Source organism: Sinohyriopsis cumingii, chromosome 2, assembly GCF_028554795.1.
Source record: "Sinohyriopsis cumingii isolate HCF-2022 chromosome 2, ASM2855479v2, whole genome shotgun sequence".
In the NCBI taxonomy this organism is placed as follows: Eukaryota; Metazoa; Mollusca; class Bivalvia; order Unionida; family Unionidae; genus Sinohyriopsis; species Sinohyriopsis cumingii.
This window is the reverse complement of record NC_142962.1, coordinates 137,124,829-137,148,811: the sequence shown is the minus strand read 5'-3', so window position 1 is coordinate 137,148,811 and position 23,983 is coordinate 137,124,829. Positions and strand designations below refer to the sequence as shown.

At 33.3% G+C, this 23,983-nt stretch overlaps 1 protein-coding gene across 1 annotated transcript in view; it reads right to left on the bottom strand.

The window, feature by feature from the left end:
- LOC149805912 (uncharacterized) overlaps window positions 1-23,983 on the bottom strand; it is a 273,589-nt gene that overhangs the window by 123,166 nt on the left and 126,440 nt on the right. Inside the window, exons 81-96 of the mRNA XM_089934933.1 lie at window positions 21,326-21,511; window positions 19,580-19,717; window positions 17,643-17,825; window positions 16,773-16,907; window positions 15,720-15,914; window positions 14,804-14,935; window positions 13,534-13,722; window positions 8,997-9,128; window positions 8,112-8,297; window positions 7,478-7,624; window positions 6,720-6,911; window positions 4,930-5,067; window positions 4,286-4,471; window positions 3,711-3,842; window positions 2,722-2,898; window positions 749-877 (exon numbers count right to left, since the gene is read on the bottom strand). Of these exons, the coding sequence (XP_089791059.1) occupies window positions 749-877; window positions 2,722-2,898; window positions 3,711-3,842; window positions 4,286-4,471; window positions 4,930-5,067; window positions 6,720-6,911; window positions 7,478-7,624; window positions 8,112-8,297; window positions 8,997-9,128; window positions 13,534-13,722; window positions 14,804-14,935; window positions 15,720-15,914; window positions 16,773-16,907; window positions 17,643-17,825; window positions 19,580-19,717; window positions 21,326-21,511 (2,577 nt within the window). The remainder of the gene's footprint in view (window positions 1-748; window positions 878-2,721; window positions 2,899-3,710; window positions 3,843-4,285; window positions 4,472-4,929; window positions 5,068-6,719; window positions 6,912-7,477; window positions 7,625-8,111; window positions 8,298-8,996; window positions 9,129-13,533; window positions 13,723-14,803; window positions 14,936-15,719; window positions 15,915-16,772; window positions 16,908-17,642; window positions 17,826-19,579; window positions 19,718-21,325; window positions 21,512-23,983) is intronic.

Genomic DNA, 23,983 nt, shown 5'->3' with positions numbered 1-23,983 from the left:
GAAAAAAATGCCAATCTTTAATTCCCATTTTTTTCTCCCTGCTTCTCGATTTATTTAATATAACAACAAGAAAACTTCAAATGGTGGCATGAAAAGATTGTAACACTTTATCTAAACATTACAGTAATTGTATTGATGCATCTATGTGCCATGTTACAATGCTCTGCATGCAAGTGTCAAAGAAACTAAATTAAATACAAAGCTTACTGAAGGTAACTTAAATATGAAATATAGGTCACACTGACCAGTTTTGACTGAAAGGTGCAATACTCATGATGAATTTACAAGTACATACCAAACTGCACAATCTGCAGGTAAAACAGTGTCTGTGAAACTGACCAAGACATAAGGATTAAAGCAGGTCAATGGAGTGTGAAATATAGGTCCTGCAACCTAGTTTTTGATTAAAGGTGGTCATACTCCTCATGAAACACTAAAAAAAAATCAACATATGTGATTCTACAATCAATGGTGTCTGAGGAATGACCCCAACGCAACCCCTAACATGAACAAACTTAGATTAATGTAATGCACACCTTACTCAACCATGAAATACCAATAATATCTCATATTTTGATGACTCTAACCTTAACTGTGTAAGAATAGTGTGGCACTGCTCACACACACATATTGTGATGGAAAGGGTTACATAACATAATCCCCATTCTTTCATCGAAAAGAATGGGGATAATATAAATTACATATTGTATAAGTTGTGCTCAAATAGGTTACAGCATGTGATACTTACAACATAATTCAAAAGTCTGGCTGGATCTGAGGTCAACTTCTTACGAATCGTGACATCACCTGAGACAGAGTTGACCTGGAAATAATCTGGACCCGAGCTGTATCCCACCAGACTGTACTGAACACTGGGCTACAAAGAAATGGGCAAAAATATCCTGAGATTAACATTCAAGTATATATATACCATAAACATTGGTTAACTAACAGAGCTAGAAAGAAAACTTGAATGTTACTGTAGATCACAATGAATTACAGATGATAATGGATACTAATAATCAAATACACTAAACATCGTGTATGGATTAAAATGTACGCTCTAATCTGTAAACAAAATGGAGAATACATGAACAACAAATTAAGAATGGATAGTGATGACAATTAATGGAATGATGGGACCAATCTTATCAGTGGTGAAGTTGCTGGACTAATTAAGAATACATAAGAGGGAAAGGTTTATAACACACAATTATAATTATCACTTAGTTTTACCACATGGTTTGAACTAAAAATTGATTTTTTTTTAATAGCAACATTCCAGCAAAAAAAGAACAGCCTAAAGCATTAGTGTCTATTTGGGACATATGACCTTGAGTCTAGGATATAAGGAACTTAAGTATCAGTGTCTATATGGGACATATGGCACTGAGTCCAGTAGATAAGTAACATCTTGAAGTATCAGTGTCTATATGGAACATATGGCACCGAGTCCAGTAGATAAGTAACATCTTGAAGTATCAGTGTCTATTTGGGACATATGACGCCGAGTCCAGTAGATAAGTAACATCTTGAAGTATCAGTGTCTATTTGGGACATATGACGCCGAGTCCAGTAGATAAGTAACATCTTGAAGTATCAGTGTCTATTTGGGACATATGACGCCGAGTCCAGTAGATAAGTAACATCTTGAAGTATCAGTGTCTATTTGGGACATATGACGCCGAGTCCAGTAGATAAGTAACATCTTGAAGTATCAGTGTCTATTTGGGACATATGACGCCGAGTCCAGTAGATAAGTAACATCTTGAAGTATCAGTGTCTATTTGGGACATATGACGCCGAGTCCAGTAGATAAGTAACATCTTGAAGTATCAGTGTCTATTTGGGACATATGACGCCGAGTCCAGTAGATAAGTAACATCTTGAAGTATCAGTGTCTATTTGGGACATATGACGCAGAGTCCAGTAAATGAAGAACAACTTGAAATATCATTGTCTATATTGAACGTATGGCATTGAGATGCATGTTATTTATAAGGGAGAAAAAGAACATTTGTGCAGAAGCTTTTGATATTGTAGATTAATAGGCACTGAATACAGTAAATAAAGAAGAGCCTGAAGTATCAGTGTCTATTTGGGACATAAGACATCAAGTCCAGTAAATAAAGAACAGCCTGAAGTATCAGTGTCTATTTGGGACATAAGACATAAGGCCAGTAAATAAAGAACAGCCTGAATTATCAGTGTCTATTTGGGAAATAAGACATCAAGTCCAGTAAATAAAGAACAGCTTAAAGTATCAGTGTCTATTTGGGACATAAGACATCAAGTCCAGTAAATAAAGAAAAGTGTGAAGTATCAGCGTGTATTTGGGGCATATGACATTTAGTTCAATAAATAAAGGACATATTGATGTATCAGTGTCTATCTGGGACATATTACATCGAGACCAGTAAATGAAGAACACCTTGAAATATCATTGTCTATTTGGGACATATGACTTTGAGATGCATGTTATTTCTGAGGGGAAAAAATAAACATTTGTGCAGAAGCCTTTGATAGTGTAATACAATTGGCATATCCCATGGTGCTCAAAATGGAAGAAAAAACTAGCACTCTGATCAGTTTGGGACAGATTCTGTTATCATCTAATCTACCATGAATGAAAAGGAAATGGTTGTTCATATCCAATGGAAAGTTTGGATAAAAGAATAAAATTATTAAAAGAAATTAGGCATAAATTCAGTCCTAACTTACCCCTGGACTGGCCAGAGTGTTAATTAGGAAGAAGCCAATATCTCTGCTCTCACTAACAATGACATTATACAAGTCTGTAGCAAATGTGAGGGTGCCATTCACTCTTATTATCTGTATGACAACATCGATTACTGTCGTCCGACTGGGAATTCCTTGATCCGCTGCTGTGACCCTCATCTAAAAAAGATGATAAAATGAAAAACATTTGTTTTGCTGTGTAAATGTATTCATCAGTGTACTAGTACCTTTTTATTACATTTACATTTATTACATTTCAAAATGATTTCCTTAAATATTTTTTTTACAGCCAAAAATATACAACCAGTTCAAAGTTATTGAATTATATATGCTTTCTATTAATTTTCCCAAATCTGTTATTGAACTCTAATGCTATAGTGAATTTGAATGATTAAGTAAAGAAAGAAACCTGAAAAATATTTCTAAATTCTTTTTAAAACCTTGTTTAAAGCAAAGAGAAAATCAAAAATAATTATAGTCTTGGAATTTTAATTTTAAAATATTTTTTTCAAAACAAAATGCCATCCCTTGCTATGACAAAATTGCTTTTATTGGATTCTTTGATAAAAGAAAACTTCACTTGGAACATAACAGATCTAAGCATGGAGATAAACACTTTTTTTTACAATCAAATCCCTCATCACCACCACAAACACATTCCTCCAAAGATTTTCCTAGAAGAATTATTACTTTTTCTAATTTTCCTTGTAGTATCTAACAGCTAACATATTTGGTATTAATTATCCAAGAAATCTACAAAACAAGGAGAAATTGTTAAATGCCATGAACTGCTTACAGAATAGCAGCCGTTCCTTATTCTTCACAAAAAATTACAAGATAGACTTTGCTTTGCCACATAATGTTATTAGCTGTCATACTACAGTCCTGGCATACATATGTAATGACAGCATATCATAACATATGCAGTTACAAACATTACATTACAAAATGCCATAACTACTGTAACTTACACTGAAGAAATCCTGCCCAATACCAAGCACTGGTTTTAGTAGAGTAATGAGACCTGTGGTTGGGTTCAAGAAGAAGTAGTTAAGAGCATTATTGGTACTTGTTGCCTCATATCGGATGATATTGTTTGGTATCTGCAAGCAAAAAATACAACTCAACATTAAGCAAGAATGTGCAAGGTATAGCTTTGAATTTCTCTGCAACTTTTCCTAAAAGTCTGGACCAAAAAGCAGTATCAGCTTTAAACATGCAGATCTACCAAAAATGTTTGGGGATATTTCCATAAGAATAAGGTACTCATACACATTTGTGTTGATGATGTTACAGAGAATTATTTAAAGTTTATTTTATTCTTTTCAAAGACTAGATATGCACCTGATTAAAGTGAAAAAGCCATATACCACCTGTCAAAATAAACATCTACAATCATTTCCTATATTTGGTACAACAAAATCTCTATTATTTGTTACTAATTTATGCAGCTGCATTCTAGAAACATAAAAAAGCAAGAAAGATCATGTACACTATAAAGTTATAAAATATAATGGAAAATTCCTACAGCATGATTTCATCTTACCTTCACATCATTATCAGTGGCATTCAACTGAGTCACTGTGCTTCCTGTAGCAAAGGCTTCTGGGATCTGAAGGTTTAGGTTCCCATGGACAAACTGAGGCGTGAACAAGTTACGCTGAATTGTAATGGGAATTGTGGCAGTGGCAGACAATGGTGGAGTTCCTCCATCAGCAACTTTCACTCTGACCTAAAAATATAAGATTATATTATTAAATTGAAAATAATAATCTCTTGTACAGAGATATCAATTCTTTCATCAGTGGAATAAATATTGGGTAAATAAAACTACTCACTACATTCAAGTTTGACATCTCAGCTGAAAAAGGGGACTGATTCAATACCAATATTTCTGTATGTATCATTTATTACTTTTAAATTTTTAGTGGTACTACTTAATGTAAAAATCATTTGATGATCTGTTAGGGCAAAAAAGTCTTACTTGATAAAAACAAATGTAATACCTTTTCAAATAAAGTTAATATATTTTCCAAGTAACACATGGTTTACAAACAGTGAAAAATCTCATAAAAAGGTTACAAAGGCAGCCTTTTTTAACTTTAAGATCTTCTTCTTTATAGAAAAAATAATACTCCATAGAAATTACTTAATGATACTATCATTAATCAAGCGACACAATTTACTTACATTAAAATTGATGACATCTGTGTCAAAAGTGAGGTTAACACCTGCTTTTAGTGAAATCAAACCACTTTGGGAGATGGTAAAGAAATCAGGAGCTTTATCATCCCCTTCTATAGACAGTGTCAGCGTGTTGAATGGTTGCTGAAATAAGGCAATGCAGAATTTATAGAAATTTATATATATGTAAAAAACTAATTTTGTAAATTATTTTCATTTTCAGTTTTGTGATGCTCGGACAATATTTCCAGAGTTTATGTTCCAGGATCAAAATTAAAATCAAATTTATACTCCTCACTTTACATGTACCAATATATAGCAAACAGTTAAGATGTATATACTAGAAACATGTTTTTACATGGGTTTAGTGTTCACTTTTACCTAACAATATATCTTTATTATCTTGTTATCAACACAATATTTTTATATCATTTTTAAAAAGATATTTGTTTGGATCTTCCATCTATGTATTATTCAGCTTATTTCACAAATTCATGTAGGACTGTAAACCATCTGCATGAAAAGAGCCTTTCATGAGAGCTACAAGACACCAATTTGTGCATGTGTGTATGTGTGTTTTCAAAATGTAACTTGATAATGTAATGATCTAAAAAGCAGGAACATTAGCATCCTTATAAATAATAAATGCCTCTTTGAAAGATTTAAATCTTGGCCTATATAGAAAACAGTTACAGAGACAAATATTCTTTGCATGACACTGATTACTGAAAGGAAATTCAAAGGCAACATTTTTTACATATTGCTTCTGCAAAAAAATTATCTCATGAAATTGAATAAAGAAAATTATAAATAAAATCACTTAAATATGAATACATAGAGAAATACATTTTTTCCTTCCTGAACATATTTATGGATCCTGCATTTAATCAGTGACATTTGCCAGTCTAATTGGTATTAGACTCTATCTGAAATACCATGTACACAAATGTTGATTATTTACAAGACATGGGTGTATTTTTCCTCAAGACCCTTTCGTTAACATAGTGACATGTTCAAGAAAACAAAATGTAAATTGTAATCTACTCATTCAGTTATATGCCTTTGTAAGTCACTGTGCCAGGAAACTGAGGCAAGTTAAGTAAAACTTTGAGCAATTATCATGTAATTGGATTAGTTGGTCACAGTCAAAGGCACATAATGGCACAGTAATTAATTTAAGAATGGTCAAACATTTTATTTACAATTTTTTTTATCACTACGGAAGAATTAACAATATCTGCAACTAAATATGTCATTTTAAAATTTGGGTGATTCAAGACAGAAGTCTTAAAACTTTGTGCAGTCTCCAACTGAGGGCTTTTTCATTAAAACAGGTACCACTTATGGCATTCAACTGCAACTAGTAATTTTGAATATCACTACTGTGAACACTGTTAGAGAAATGTCGAACAAAAGTCACTTTAACCATCTATGAACTATTTCTATATAAGTAGAGAATTTTCAAAGTTGTGTCTAGTTGTGAAGTAAATGAGAGCTTGTTAAATCATCAATAATTTCAAATATCCATAATAACTAACTCACTGAAGAAAAACACAAACATAAACATCAACTTGTTTCAACCTGGTTTAACAAACTGCAAATGTTGTCATGGCCTGCATGATTAACACAAGAATTCAACACTGGTTCTAATGAGCTTTATATGAAGGATGATAAAAAAACAATTCAATGCTGGTTTTACTGAGCTTTTGATGTAGATGATTAACAACAATTCAACATTAGTTCTAATGAGCTTTTTACATAGGATCATGAATATCATCTGGAAGTGTTGCCATTACCCTTGTATCACTATCAACTGGCTGAGTTTGGAAGACACTTGCACCTCCTGGAGTGGTTTGCGAGATTGAGGCAAAATAAAGAGCACTGCCTGTGAAGAATGGTGCAGTGTTTCTAATCACTGTCAGAGTCACATTCTGGGGATTCAGTGCTGTTCTGGCTGGACTTCCATTATCACGGGCATTCACTTGGAACTGAAAGTACAAAATATCTATTTATATCAAGAATCTTTACTTCTGTTTTATTATAGTTTATTTATTTCCAACAATAAAGGAAATGGTTGCATTTTGTATTGGTAACATCTCTATTTTATTTAAAAGTGGGATTTTCTAAGCAATCCTGAAAAAATATCACAGCTGACCAGATCTAGCATTTTCTAAAAAGTTCTTTAAGTTTGTACTCCTTGGTAGTAAAAAATACCTGATGATTTAGGATTATTTGCATATAATGTCAGTATACTAAGAAAAGAAAACATTTTAGAATCTGAGGTAAAGAAGGCATCATAGCTTTTGCTGTCCGATCTGATGTCTGCTTGGAAAAATGTATTTTTTTTTATTTTTGGTAGAACCTTGACAATGGTCTCACAATAGCATGCTATGTACAAAACAAATCAAAACAAGCTGAACACTTTACAACTCTGTGCTGAATGTATGACATTAGACACTTTCTCTGTTTATATGATAGTTTTAACTAAAACAGAATATTTGATACATCATAAAAAGGGAAGCAACTCTGTCAATTAGATTTCTTCATAACTTACTAGCACATCGAAGGTGGTGGCACTGTTAGGATAATTCAACATACTCTTCTGTAGTTTAACATCTCCAGAACTACCATCTACAGTAACAAACTGGTTAACAACAGAATCATTGCTGGAGATGAAGTAGGTAAGCAGATTGTTGGGAGGCTGAAAGATTGTGTAAACAATTTTATAATAATATATTATGAAAGTAGGTATATAATAGAAGTGGTTTGTAACAAGAAAATGTAAAGAAATTCTTTACTTTATGTTAGAAGATTTTTTGGCATAAAGGATAGATAACTGCCACTTCATCATTAAATTCATTTGGTGTTAAACAAGTTTCTTTAATGCCTTTCTCATGTTTTTCAAGCCCAAGACAGATTTATACACAAGAGAAAATAAAACAAAATCGATACCCACAGATGTTTTTGCAATGTATAAGAGATGAATATTTAACATTTCAGTGATAGTAAAACATAATTTTTTTTATGTTATTTAAAACGTCTATAGTCTCCATGTTTCTTGTACTGGCTTTATTTGCATTAAGTTGAAGTTTCAAAATTATTACTTACATTAAACTTGTAATTTGAGAATCAAGAAACCTAGATATAATTCAGAAAAATCAATTACTAACAATATAAATTTGTCTTACATTTCTATCATTATCTGAGGCTGATGCAGTCAAAATTCTGACACCAAGAGGTTGTGTCTCCAGGATTGTCTCCCTGTATGGTCCAGCAGCCATTAGTGGATTGTTTTGGTTTCTATTGACACTAATTTTGAGTATTTCTGTATCAGACTTTGAGGGATTGCCACCATCACGGACTTCCACACGCAGCTGAATTTATAAACCAATGCAAGCTTTTAAAAGCCCTGTTATTTGTATTTTGCCCAGTAATCCCCTCCCCTCTCCTTTATGTCAAATTAAAACTTGAAATATGTTTCTACCTTTGGCTTAGAGATATGTATATAAAATACAGCAATTCAATCAAAAAACAAAATTTACTTTCCTTAAGTGATATCCATAGATAGATGAATTCAAAATGAAATATAACCATGCAGGTACCACAGCACATAGCCTTTTGCAATGCTACTCAATAGAAATGTTCATTTGGTGGGAAAAGGACACCAGCACATGCTGTGTTTAGCTCCTACAGTCTGGATGAAATTTTGCTTTTTGGTGTTGAAAAGACCACAACAGCTAAGAGCTGTAAGTTACCTACTAGGCGCAGAGAGAGAACAATATATGTCATAGGTACAAGGACACTCAAAGAGAACAAGATGTAATTCTTTTGGGTCTTTAGATTCATCCCCTTCCCTTGTTTTTCAATCACCATGTGTACCAATTTCTGCACTAAGAATACAGTACTTTATAAGTATATATAATTTGCTTTGTTCAATAAGTTTCTAACACCATGAAAATACAAACCCTTAATTATAAATACAAAAATAATAATATATCAACTTTATTTTTTTCGTACAGATTTCAGGAAAGAAACAAAAGTAAAAGAATGAAGAATGTAAAAAAAACTCTTACCTGGAATAAATAGAGGCTGGGGTCTGAGGTCAAGGCCCTGATGGCAGTGATGGCACCAGTACTACTGATTGTGAAGTAGGTAGGGGCCAGGTCGTCCCCAAGAAGATGATAGCTGTATGTGTTGTATGGACTCTGAAGTGAAAATTTTAAAAAATTAAAGTGGAAATGACAATGTTGAATGTCCAGACTTCTCACACAAAAAAGAATTTCTAGCAACTATCCAGCTGTCAACCAGCTGCTTAAAAAAGCTGAGTGAAATATGTTGAAGGCTTTTGGCTATCTAGAAGAATTTCTCAAAGTTTTCTCTGAACTATCTGCTTTAACTCTATTATACAACATGCAAACCAGGTGCAAGTTGAAAGTAAAAGCTTCACTTTCTCCCAGTGAACAGAAAGTTGATAACAAAAACTTAAGACAAACCTAATTTTATAGTTAGCAGAAAGTTGGGAAAAAAGTTTAGTTTCATTTTGTGGTTTTAAAGCCATTTGCAATACATGATAGGTCATACATGGCAGCCAGTTTGTTTGGTGGATAAAGAACCTAGATATGCCCAGGAAGAACCACTGACCCATAGGAAGCTCTGGCAAGCTTTCTCATATACCCATGCTGGCCACGAGATGAATGCATGTGTAAAGTTTCATAGCAATCATACAAGTAGTTTAGGAGAGGTAGCAATAATAAAATTGTGCTAATAGATGCATGACAGATCATACAATAAGCTCTTCTAGTCTATGACATGAAGAGATAAAAATATAAATGTTGCGATTTGTCTAAGCAATCAAAATATCTGGGAACCTGTCAACGAATCTATAATATGTTCTGTTGTGGACTATCAGGCAATATATTAACTGTCATGATATGCATTAGACATTTTACAATTAGCTACCATATACACAGACACTTAATAACAAGTCTCCATAAACATTAGACACTTTATGACAAGTTTATGTACGACTAGTTTATGTATGCATTAAACACTTTATGACTAGTTTCTGTATACAATAAACACTTTATGACTAGTTTCCATACATATTAGATACTTTATGACAAGTTTCTATATGCATTAAACACTTTATGACTAGTTTCCATAAATATTAGATACTTTATGACTAGTCTCCATATACATCAGACACTTTATGACTAGTTTTGATAAGCAGCAGACACTTTATGACTAGTTTCCATATGCAGTAGACACTTTATGACTAGTTTCCATACACATTAGAAACTTTATGACTAATTCCCATATACATCAGATATTGTATGACTAGTCTCCATATACATTAGACACTTTATGACTAGTTTCCACATACATTAGACACTTTATAACTAGTTTCCACATGCAGTACACACTTTATGACTAGTTTCCATATGCAGCAGACACGTTATGACTAGTTTCTGTATACATTAAACACTTTATGACTAGTTTCTGTATACATTAAACACTTTGACTAGTTTCTGTATACATTAAACACTTAATGACTAGTTTCTGTATACATTAAATACTTTATGACTAGTTTCCGTAAATATTAGATACTTTATGACTAGTCTCCATACACATTAGAAACTTTATGACTAGTTTCCATATGCAGCAGACACTTTATGACTAGTTTCCATATGCAGTAGACACTTTATGACTAGTTTCCATATGCACCAGACACTTTATGACTAGTTTCCATATGCATTAAACACTTTATGACTAGTTTCCATATACATCAGACACTTTATAACTAGCCTCCATATGCAGCAGACACTTTATGACTATTTCCATATACATCAGACACTTTATGACTAGTTTCCATATGCAGCAGACACTTTATGACTAGTTTCTATATTCATTAAACACTTTATGACTAGCTTCCATATACATCAGACACTTTATAACTAGTCTCCATATGCAGCAGACACTTTATGACTAGTTTCCATATGCAGCAGACACTTTATGACTAGTTTCGATATGCAGCAGACACTTTATGACTAGTTTCCATATGCAGCAGACACTTTATGACTAGTCTCCATATACATTAGACACTTTATGGCTAGTCTCCGTCTGCAGTAGACACTTTATGACTAGTTACCACATACATTAGTCACTTTATAACTAGTCTCCATATGCAATAGACACTTTATGACTAGTTTCCAAATATAATAGGCACTTTATGACTGGTCTCCACATGCAGTAGACACTTTGACTATTTTTCATATAGAGAAGACAATCTGACTAGTTTCCATATACAATAAACACTTTATGACTAGTTTCCATATACATTAGATGCTTTATGACTAGTTTCTATATAAATTATATACTTTATAACTAGCTTCCATGCATATTAAACTCTTTATGACTAGTCTCCATATGAAGTAGACATTTTGTGACTAGTTTCCATATAGAGTAGACACCTTATGACTAATTTCCATATATATTAGATGCTTTATGACTAGTTACCATATACATTAGATGGTTTATGACTAGCCTTCATAAACAAATTGTATTTGCTTCCACAAGTCCAACAACATAATCTTCCTCAAGGATGATAGCTTTTAAAATGTATGAAAACCGAACTTTTAAAAAAAAAGTGAATTCTATACATAGCTAAAGATCCATGCAATCTCAGATCACATCAAATTTACAGACTGGTTTGCATTTTCTTGTGATACCCTTAATTGAATATATTATTTGAATATATATCCCAATACAAGGGTCATTACCTTAGTGAAATGTGAGAAATAGTACCCTGTAATTGATTGTCCATAAAACAGCACCTGAACTAGTTATATAAAAATTCCTCCAATTTTCAAAGTCAAAATAGACACATCTTATTAAATACAAAAAGAAAAAATATATTCTGGCCAGTGAAATTTTTCTGCATTACACAAACAGTAAAATCATATGAGTTTTCTACAACAGAAAGTCTATGCAGCTACAGCAGGCCATAAATCACTTAAAATTTCCCAAAGCCACATGTATGTTTTGTTGACTCCATCATATTTTTCACAGGACAGTTATTAAGAGCATTAAAAGTTTTAAGCATTTTTCTTTCATTTAATCATGGAGTGAAGTTGCAACCACACCATTTTACACCCAATTTCATGCAGAGTACATGACATTGGGATACAGTTAGATAAGACATGACATCATATTAGTGTCACAATGTAATGATCACATCATTTCAACGTTCACAAGTTTTTGTTTTGCAAAAACAGACATATTCACCCATGAGTGATCTTTCCAGAAAGCTAATCCTCCACTACTGGTCTTTTGGTGGTATCTATGGTATCAGGTATTGAATCAAATGCTGTGTTCTCTTTTGACAGGTGGTCTCAAAGATGGGAATTTACCAGTATGCTTAAATTTACTAACAAGTATCGTTCTGTGCATGAAAACCAAATTTTAATGTGCAGAGATTAAAATGGCTGACAGTAATGAAGCAGCAAGTGATGGCAGTGATGTGGATGATGATTTTGAGGAGAAAATTGATATTTGTGGCAGTGGGAATCAAGATCTTGACTACATAAAAATGAACTGAGCAGATGATAACTAGTTAGTTAATATTTTTGACCTGAATATTGAAGATTTGATGGTTTTCAAGCTAATTGTACATTTCAGAACTTCACTGCTCATAAAGTTCACCCATATAAAGAGATTGGGTAGACTGTGATTCAACACCCTGACAATGCTTTACCTTGTCATTAAATGGGATCAAGATCTTGGACGACATTTAGTTACAAAAAGAAATCTTTACACTGACAATGAGAACCTACCCTCTGCACCAATTAATATTTCAACTATGAAGGCATTTACAGATTTATGTTTTTGCATCAGTGTTTTATGTCTTTCATTTAAAAGACAATTTCAGTAACATTATGTCCCATATCATTTCAATTGATATGGAACTATTTACCTTTTTATGCATTTCTGAATTATAAATCATCTGAAGTAACTCACATTTTTCAAACAAATGAATTTTTTAAAGTATAAATATGTGTGCACAGTATTATGAAAGATTAATGCATTCCTGGAAATGGACCAAAATAAACCCATCCAAACTCTGAATTTTTTTTATTAGCATTTATTAAAGAATATAAATAATAAAACAAAATTAATTAACATCTTAAACAGCATAAAATTCCCCAAACTGCATAATATTTCAATTAGAAATAATGCATTGAAAGCAAGGTTTTAAAAAAAGTAATGTTTTTTTAGTTTACTTAATTTTACTTTGCACTGAATGTTTTACATGTGAAAATTTTCAGTGAAAAATATGACTTTGTAGAAAATTGTATGCTTTGATATTACATAACTTCAACAAACCAGTTTGACCAACTCCACTGCATTCTTTCATACTGATACATCCATGACTAAAAAAAAGTATTCAATTCTACACACCTGCCTGTCTGACTGAGCTTCAGTATGAAATGGGTTAAACAGGATTAAAATGAATGGTCTTCATTACAAGTAGCTGTTTGAATTATAGCAAAAAGACATAACTAACATCACCGACTACACATATTATATAGAAAAGTTAACTACATTACTTACAACAGTGTCATTGTCTCTTGCTTGTATCTGATCAACCAGAATGCCCATGAAAAGGTTCTCTGAAACAATCAGTGAATCAGGCAAGTTCAGAATCTCAGGTGGGAAATTATTCCTGTCCACATTAATAACCAAGTCTGCAATAGGGCTTGACAAAGCTGGTGTTCCCATGTCTGTGGCCAGAAGTTTCAACTGAAAAAAGTAAATGTTGTGCGTTATCAGTGCCATTACATTATACTATCACACTACACAAATTCCCTTGCTGGCAGGTCCACATCTGGAGTATCTGTCAATTTACAGACAGATATCAGGAAAATACCAGTCATCCAATAAAAGTTTGGTATGCTGAGTTAACCTCCTTGAGATGCATCCACCATATCCACATACAAATTTTGACTAGTGTAGGTAAAATAGGATCAAAGATATTGAGGGTGTAATGATCTGATAGCTGAAAATAGAGAAGTCAATTAAGCATGAACATATGGTCACAATGACCTAGTCTTTATATGACAGGGTTACACATCCAAATTGCAATTCTCTAACATTTAGGTGAAATAGGGTCTAAGATAATGAAGAGGCAATTAACTTGTAATGACAAATATAAAAAAATCACTCAAGCATGAACATATGGTCACAATGACCCAATGTTATTAAGCTTGAATTGCTCTTCATATAATAATCCACATACCAAGTTTCATCAATGTATGATAAACAGGGTCCGAGATATTTAGAGGGTAAAGATATATTGAGAGAGTAACAGGCAAACAAATAAATGAAGAAACACATGAACAAATAGGCAAAATGCAATATCCCAAATCAACTTGCTAGCAAGGGGATAATTAGACTAGCCAGCTGACTATCAGTGCGTAATATACAAAGGCTGCAAATATGAAGCATTAGATTGATTCCGAGTTTTCAGCAGGTTGGACCCCCTTTTCTTCAATGTATGCAAATCTGACCTTAGTCAGTGAGGCAAAGAAGAATAAGAAAAGTAAACTCTATTTGCAAATGGCTTAGGAATTTACAAAACTTTGAAATCACATTTACTTAATTACCTGAGAACTACAGATAAAATTACAAACAAAACTATCAAGTGACATGTCTTTGCCTCTAAGTGTCAAAATTGTAAATACTGTGACTAGACTTTCAATATTTCACATTGTCAATCTTAAAGACTTACATTTTATAAAATTATATGATGTATTAGTGAAAATTACGTTCTATCTATAAAAGACATTTTTTGTTTACATAGAATACTTATCAAATTACTTACAGTGTATGATGTCTCACTTCTGCCAACCAGAGAAGCTCGCAGGAAAACTTGTCCAGTTACAGCATCAACATAAAACAAATTCTGGTACAGTGAGCTTGCATCCAATGAATAACGCACTACATTGTATGGGCTCTGTAGTGTAAAAAAGAAACCATTTATAAAGCTTGTAACCGGACTAATCCAGCCTCTTAGCATTTCGGATCACAGTCCATTGCACCTGCAAAATTTATCCAAGTCAACCGCCTAAAGGCAGGCCATATTTTATGCAAGCGAAAAGATTCATTCCAAATGTGAACAGACCATTTCAAAAGTGAATAGCAAGTGTGCCCAAAATGATTTTAAAAAACTGACTTGGATTAAACGAAAGAGATGTAGTGCTGTGTTCTTAAAAATTCAACTCATTGTAAGATGTATTTACATGATACTGTACTTTTCTGGAAATGGTTCTCCAGGAGATATTTATCTTGTCTGCACTGCAGGTGCTCTAATTATCTACCAAGTATACAAAGCAGATCTAGCTCAATTCTACAGAAAACATTATCAAAATACAACAACCTATGGTTGCTGTCAAATATTATTTTTAATGATTTTCAAACACTTACTGTTATTTTTTTTCCTTTGCATGTCTCACTCCTGGAGTGGAATAATGAACAAAACGATGATAGTGAACTTGTTAAAATTTTTGACAGAACTGTGGAATTATATGATGGGGACCTCAAAGAATAAATATATTAGCTGCAAAAGTCTTTAAAACATATTTACTGATCAATAATACTTTAAACCATAATGTAGTTATTTTGTGTTTTTAATAATACTTGTATATTTATTATCAATTACATAACCTGTCTTCTCAAGATCCACCATAATGTAGCTATCTCATGTTTTATTACATATATATCAATTATCATTTACATACCCTGTCATCAGCATCAGAGGCTTGCACAGTTATAAATGCAAAACTAAGGTCAAGGTCTTCTCGTATCCTGGTGGTGAAAACATTATTGAGTGCATTTTGCCACACAGGAGAATTCAGGTTTCTGTTCACTCGGATAGTCAGAGTTGAACTGGTAATGCATGGTGGGCTTCCATTGTCTGCTGCAGCAATTCGAAGCTGAAAGAAAAATGATTTAGATTATTATTTACAAAATCAGAGCTTGAGTAAGGTCTGTCACTGGGGAAATAAGAAAAGTTTAACATTTTTTTCTTTTTCTTATTGATTCTCTTAAAAAGAAACAGGTTTGTTCTGAGAAAGTGATAATATTCAAGTCTGATTCCTTAAACATACTTCCATGACTTAATTATAGATTAAAATGAAAAGTGATACCCAATGCAAAAATACAAATCCCCAAAACTTTTGAAATATAAAAAAGCATGAATCATTCCTCAAGACAGCTGACTGGAAAATCAAGGTGGTATTCCAATTTAGTTGGCAGGCAACATCAGCCTACTTTGATATCTTAGGCTAAAAAATTCTGAAAATGATTATGGTAATCCGACCCATCCTATCTTTATGGCCCCAACCTTATAACTTTCTTTTTACATATGCTGAAAAAATTCAGTACAAACTAAGTGGAGTTTTTCACCTGTCAACCGTTAACTTGAGATCGGAACTGCAACACGAACATGAACTGGATAAAAAAAAAATAGTACTGACCTTCCTCTTTTATTTTATTTCCACACCATTAACAGAAACATAGTTTTAGGAGATTTTTTTTGCCTTGCAGTAAAGCCAAACAGTAAATGGTTAAGACAAAAAAAGGATAAAGCATGAAAATAACAGGATTTCTGGAGTAACAGTAGATTTTGATTCAACAGCAATGTCGAGTTAGCAAATATAATAAGCAATAAAATGTGTCTGTTTCTTTCTTCACTTTTAAATAACCATATAATTTTGGTACATTTATTGACAACCTATAGGATTTATTTGCCCCAAAACTGAGTCATCATTTTTAACGAAAAAATAACATACGGTGTAGGAAACTCCATTATGACTGAAGAGGGCTGGTGAGCTTGTGACTACACCTGTGAGTCTGTCCATGGAGAAGTATGTTGGTGCTTGATCATCTCCAATCAAAGTGTAGGTTATATCACTGAACACAGTACCCTGGAAAACATGCAATAACACATATACCACACAGAATCTCAGTCCTTAAGAATATGCAGTCAGGTATGGGAGCAAACACCATTTTATACAATATTTCCCTAGATTAAAAGGAAAAAAAAAGGGTTCAATTTATTACCTGCAAATTCTAAATACTGTATATTTATGGCACTTTAATCTCATGAGTTGGTCTATATTGTTCAGTTTGATAAACAGGCTGGAACAAGTGAAAAACCCTTCTTTCAGCTCATAGTATATGAGATAACTGAATTTATACAATAACGTAGAAAATATCATGTGATTCAAACAATATGTTTTAACAAAAAGGTGTGATGCTCAGATTATATCAACATAAAGTAAAATATTCTGACAAGAAATCAGGTTAAAAAACAGCATTGTTCAACAGTTTTATGAAGATCTAATATAGGGACTCGACAGAAATACCTGACATTGAATAATAAAGTCTTATCTAGGGACTTGACGGAAATACCTGACATTGAATAATAAAGTCTTATCTAGGGACTTGACAGAAATACCTGACATTGAATAATAAAGTCTTATCTAGGGACTTGACAGAAATACCTGACACTGAATAATAAATAGAAATATGTGATACAAAATAAGAAAATTGTAAAATATGTGTGGCACATATAACCACTTAATAATGATAATTTCTCCATATGGAATTAATTTAAAAAGGTCAGCAAACTGAAAGAAAAGATAAGTTCCAAATCTTACCAGAGCATCGGCATCAGTTGCATTCACATCATACAACTGTCTAGATCCTACACTCTGGCTGATTGAAATATTTGTTGGTAGAGTTGAAAAGACTGGGCAGTTCAAGTTTCTTAGGACATTGATTGTAATGGTAGCAAATTGTTGAGATGTTAAACCTCCCCCATCTGTGACTGATACTTGTAGCTGTAAAAAGATAAAGCAATGAGAAAATATTTATGTTAGAATGTCCGAGCTAGGTTTCATTTGTATTTAAGAGTTCTTTAAGGATCTTAAATTATGCTATCTCTCTTTGATTCAGCATAATTAATGTTTTCATTCCTTAAATGATATTCAAAACTGCATTTAACCAGCTGGCCTTCCAAAAGAAACTTTACTATAGCAAATACAAACTTTATGTATGGTATCTTGTAATTATATTGATAAAATCAAAAATTACTATGCTGCTCACTGAATTTTACAAATTAAAATAAAACCATTCCCATTCCAGATTTATCTCAATTTCAGGAATGTCTCCAAAAATCTGTAAAAATGTTGTCAGGCATCCATAAACTCATTCAGAAATTTTCTAAAATACTGCATTTGAAAAAGAAGTTTAATGCATGGTTAAAAAGACATGGATTAGATTCATACATGATCAAAATAATGCATTAAGGAAAGAGACATAATGCTCAATTACAAAGACCTAAGCATTGAATTTATACACTATCAAATTATACATTTGGAAAAGGCCTAATGCTCAATTACAAAGACCTATGCATTAGATTTGTACACTATCAAATTATGCATTTGGAAAGGCCTAATGCTCAATTACAAAGACCTATGTGTTAGATTTGTACACTATCAAATTATGCATTTGGAAAAGGCCTAATGCTCAATTAAAAAGACCTATGCGTTAGATTTGTACACTATCAAATTATGCATTTGGAAAAGGACTAATGCGCAATTACAAAGACCTATGGATTAGATTTGTACACTGTCAAAATAGTGCAATTAGAAAAGAGGTCTGATGCTCAATTACAAAGACCTATGCATTAGATTTATACACTGTTAAAATTGTATTTCATAAAGCCATGATCAACAAGCATGATTACTAAATACTCAATCAGTGAAAAGAAGGAGAAATGTTTCAAAACAGGAATTTTAAATAACTTTAGTTATAACTATACAAAACTCCCAAGAAAAGATACTTCAACCTGAAGTTGTACTGGAGTACTTCAAGTGTTACTTGAGTAACAACTTCACTAAATGAAAAATTATCCTCATGCATAAAAATAAACATTTATAAACTTGTATTCTGCATAGCTCATGCTTGCTATTAAATCACAAAATTATTTATCCATACCATTTATGACTCTGAAAATGTTAACACAATGACAATGACAACAATGTCATTGGACATTAACACAATAACACTGACAACAATGTTGCTGGACATTAACACAACACTGACAACAAAAAATGTAATTGGATATTAACACAGTAACACCAACAACGTCATTGGACACTAACACAATAACACTGACAACAATATTGATGGACATTAACACAACACTGACAAAAATGTCATTGGACTTTAACAAAATACTGACAACAATATCACTGGACATTAACACAATTTTTAACACTGACAACAATGTCACTGGACATTAACACTGACAACAATGTCATTTGACATGTCAGAAAACTGACACTTCTGTCTTCATATCTGCCAACACCCAATGAGCAAGACTAGTCAAGAAGCAATTTCTTTGCTAAATATTCCACTGATGTAATTATTTCTAACGGACTCAACTTTTTTCTCATCTATGGTTAGCTTACAAGTTTCTATACCTGACCTGTTGAAAACAGCAAGAATGTACTCAGTATCATGACAACATAGGTATTTCCCAAGATGCTAATCCCATGGAAGCTCACCTTACAAAAGACTGCATACTTACTGTGTACTGAGGTGTACGAAGAGTATCAAGTGTCAGGGACCTTGTTACAATCAGCTGTCCATTATTTCCTACACTGACAACATCAAAATAATTTGTGGCACCACCCACAGATCTGAAGCTAATGGTGTTGTAAGGAGCCTGAAAAAAGAAAAACCAAAAATGTAATATATTTGAATTCACTAAGTCTAAAGTTATTCTCAGAAGCAAAGCATTTTACAAGAAAGAAATGAGAAGCTGGCATTTTAGAATGATTTTTAGAAATTTCAAAATTTAATTTATATTACAAAGGAACAAATATAAATCTATATGTGCAAAAGCTATGTATAAATCAGCTGTTTCATCCTCAAATATTTGAAAGGGATTCGTTACAACTTTTCTTTTGTTAATTTCTACTGAGAAAAAAATTCCAGTGCAAGTGTATGAAGATTTATCCCTATTCTGAAGCATTTATTTTAGCATACCCATTTTTGACATTGCAGTGTCATTAAATCCTTGTTCTCACATTTCTTAAACAAGGATTCCTATAATGTAGCATCTCACCTGCAAGCCATAGGTTAGGATTACCTCCACTAGACATGACTTGCACAAACTTATAATCAGAATATAAATACAAAATAATGTTGACAATGACCTCAACACCAAAACAAGCGATACATGGTAGCAATGTCTTGCCTTCTGTTGTCAAGTCTTTACTTCACTACAACAATAAACAATTGATTACCACGAGTCTTATCAATTGTGTCTGAACCATTGGTCATCCATTTGTTTTAACAATAAAAGTAAATAATCTGATACCAACATTTTTCCATGATAATTATGTTTATTACTAATTTAGTAACAAGTATGACACAACTAAAGAAAATCATATATACAATTTATTCACAAATTAGCAGCTTGTGATAACTAGCTTTGGAAGAATCACACTATGTTTCCGATATTCTGTGGCAAAAGTGATGTTGATCAGATCCATGCTGGTTGAATCAATAAGTGAGGGTGTATTCTGCTTAAAATAAATGTGCTATGATTTGCTCTTGGTCTTGCCACCTACTTGAACAACCCATGCAGTTGAAAGTTCTAATACAATTTTGTGGCAGAATCCGCTGTAAACCTTTTCACACCCAAATCATTCTGCACAATTATTCTAATGAATAAGGTCTATTAGCAAAGGCATTAAACTGGAAATTGCTACACTTTAAGGTCTGCAAAATTCATTTCCAAACTGGAATGATGGTTTTTGATGAAAACAGAAAATGTCAATAAGAGCTCATGCTGAGCATATAATGCAAGTAGAAAAGCTCACAAGTCTGGAATTAGTCTTTTAAACCAGTTGTTCTTGTGGGCATAATGACATTTATCAGCAAATGATAGGCTATACATGGTGGCCAGTATAACTTTTGGAGAAAGAACCCATGAAAATCCCAGTGAGAATCACTGACCCATGGGAAGCTACTGGAAAGTTTTCTCACACAGCTACATATACTGAGCCTGAGACTTAAACCCACATGGATAAAGGTGAGATGGCAGTGATCAGTAGAGATGAGTGCTTTAGACACTCGGCCACCTGGGGGACCTTCTTTAGTCTGGATTTAGTCTCTTTTAGTTTACTGACAATACAAAATATCCATTATATGTTGATTTTGCCTTCTAATCAACAAAGTCTTGACTGATGTTTTATTATGTACCTTTCTAGCAAAACATCAAATGGAATATATTCCACTGTGTTTCAAAATAACAATAATTACTGACCTTAGTATCAGCATCAGAAGCACTGATCTGGAAGAAAGACAGTCCGACTCCCTGTGTTTCCAAGATTGTAGTATTGTAATTCAACTGAGCGAAAACAGGGCGGTTAAGATTGCGGCTGATGGTGATCGTCAATTTGGCTGATGTTGACAATGGAATAGCTCCACTATCTCTTGCTTCAATTCTCAACTATGTAAATAGAAGATGAAAATGTATTAGTTACCAATGGAACATGAATCATTGATAATCTCAAGTAAAAACCTCTTTCCTCAAATATAAAACTCCATGACTATTTGGCGAGTCAGATAAGTAAAAAACATACCTGTTTTTTATTTCAAGACAGAAACAACTGCATGCTGCTGGTTTTTGAAACAAAATGGATATTATTAGATCAGAGATTTCCTTCAACTAAGCATATGAATAGTATAATTTAGACTTAACAAATAAACAGTACAATGTAGACTCAACATAAAAATAGAACAACAGTCTCAATTTGGCATATAAATGCAGAAACAACATAAAAATGGAACAATGTAGTCTCAATTCAACACATAAATAGTACAAGGCAGACACAACTCAACATAAAAATTCAACAGTATGGTCTCAACTCAGCACATAACCAGTACAATGTTGACTCAACATGTACACTGAACAATGTAATCTCAACTCAGCAGATAAATAGTACAATGCAGACACATCTCAACATAAAAACTGAGCAACATAGTCTCAACCTGGCACATAAATAGTACAATGCTGACGCATCTCAACATAAAATCTGAGCAACATAGTCTCAACTCAGCACATAAATAGTACAATGCTGATGCTACTCAACATAAAATACAACGATGTAGTCTCAACTCAGCACATAAATAGTACAATGCAGACACATCTCAACATAAAAACTGAGCAACATAGTCTCAACTCAGCACATAAATAGTACAATGCTGATGCTACTCAACATAAAATACAACAATGTAGTCTCAACTCAGCACATAAATAGTACAATGCAGACACATCTTAACATAAAAACTGAGCAACACAGTCTCAACTCAGTACATAAATAGTACAATGCAGACACATCTCAACATAAAAACTGAGCAACATAGTCTCAACTCAGCACATAAATAGTACAATGCTGATGCAACTCAACATAAAATACAACAATGCAGTCTCAACTCAGCACATAAATAGTACAATGCTGACGCAACTCAACATAAAATACAACAATGTAGTTTCAACTCAGCACATAAATAGTACAATGCTGACGCAACTCGACATAAAAATGCAACAATCTCAACTCAGCACATAAATAGTACCATTCAGACACAACTCAAGATAAAAAATAGAGCAACATAGTCTCAACTCACTAAATAAATGGTACAATGAAGTGTCAGCATATGAAAACTTAAGATTTGTTTTTACCCATTACTGGGGCTGAAAACAAAAGCTGTGGTAGTGGTATGGGAATGGAGAGTAGAGGGTGGAATGTATAAACAGATACAGTGATGATAACTTACTTTAATGGATAGCTAATATCACCCTGATCACATTTGTAAATATAAATTGAAAAAAAATTATTTATACAGTATCTGTTTCAGGTGGTATGACTCTAAACTTAAATCCCTGAAGATAAAATAGATAAAAAAAACAAATAAGCATTCTGTTTAACCCAGTGTCTTAATGGCCTACAGAACCCATTATTAATGGCCTACATAACCTAGTATCTTAATGACCTGAAGAACTTAGTATTTTAATGGCCTACAGAACTCAGTATCTTAATGACCTGCAGAACCCACTGTCTTAATGACCTGCAGAACCCAGTGTCTTAATGGCCTGCAGAACCCATTGTCTTAATGGCCTACATAAGTCAAGTCTTTTTAGCCTGTAGAAATGAGTGTCCTAATGGCTCGCTAAACCAAGAATCAAAATGGCTGCAGAACCCAGTATCTTAAAGGCCTGCAAAACCTGCATCTTATTAGCCTGCAGAAAACCACGTCTTAATGGCCTGCAGAACCCAGTGTCTTATGGCCTGTAGTTCCAAGTGTCTAAATGACCTGCAGAGCCAAGCATCTTAAAGGCCTGCAGAACCCAGTGTCTTAATGGCCTAAAGAACCCAGTGTCTTAATGTCCTAAAGAACCCAGTGTCTTAATTGCTTAAAGAACCAAGTATCTTAATGGCTGGTATAACCCAATGTCTTAATATCCTGAAGAACCCAATGTCTTTATGGTCTGCAGAACCCAGTGTCTTAATGACCTAAAGAACCTAGTATCTTAATGGCTGTCATAACCCATAGTCTTAATGGCCTGAAGAACCCAGTGTCTAAATGGCCTAAAGAACCCAGTATCTTAATGGTTGGCATAACCCAATGTATTAATGGCCTGAAGGACCCCATGTCTTATTGGCCTGGAGAACCCAGTGTCATAATAGCCAACAGATCCCAGTGTCTTCTTGACCTGCAGAACCCGGTGTCTTATTGGCCTGCATAACCCAGTGTTGTAATGGCCTGGAGGACCCAGCATCTTAATGGCCTGCAGAACCCAGAGTCCAAATGACTTGCAGAACCCAGTATCTTAATGGCCTAAAGAACCCAATGTCTTAATGGCCCGAAGAACCCGTCATCTTAATGACCTTCAGAACCTAGTGTCTTACTGGTTTCTGTG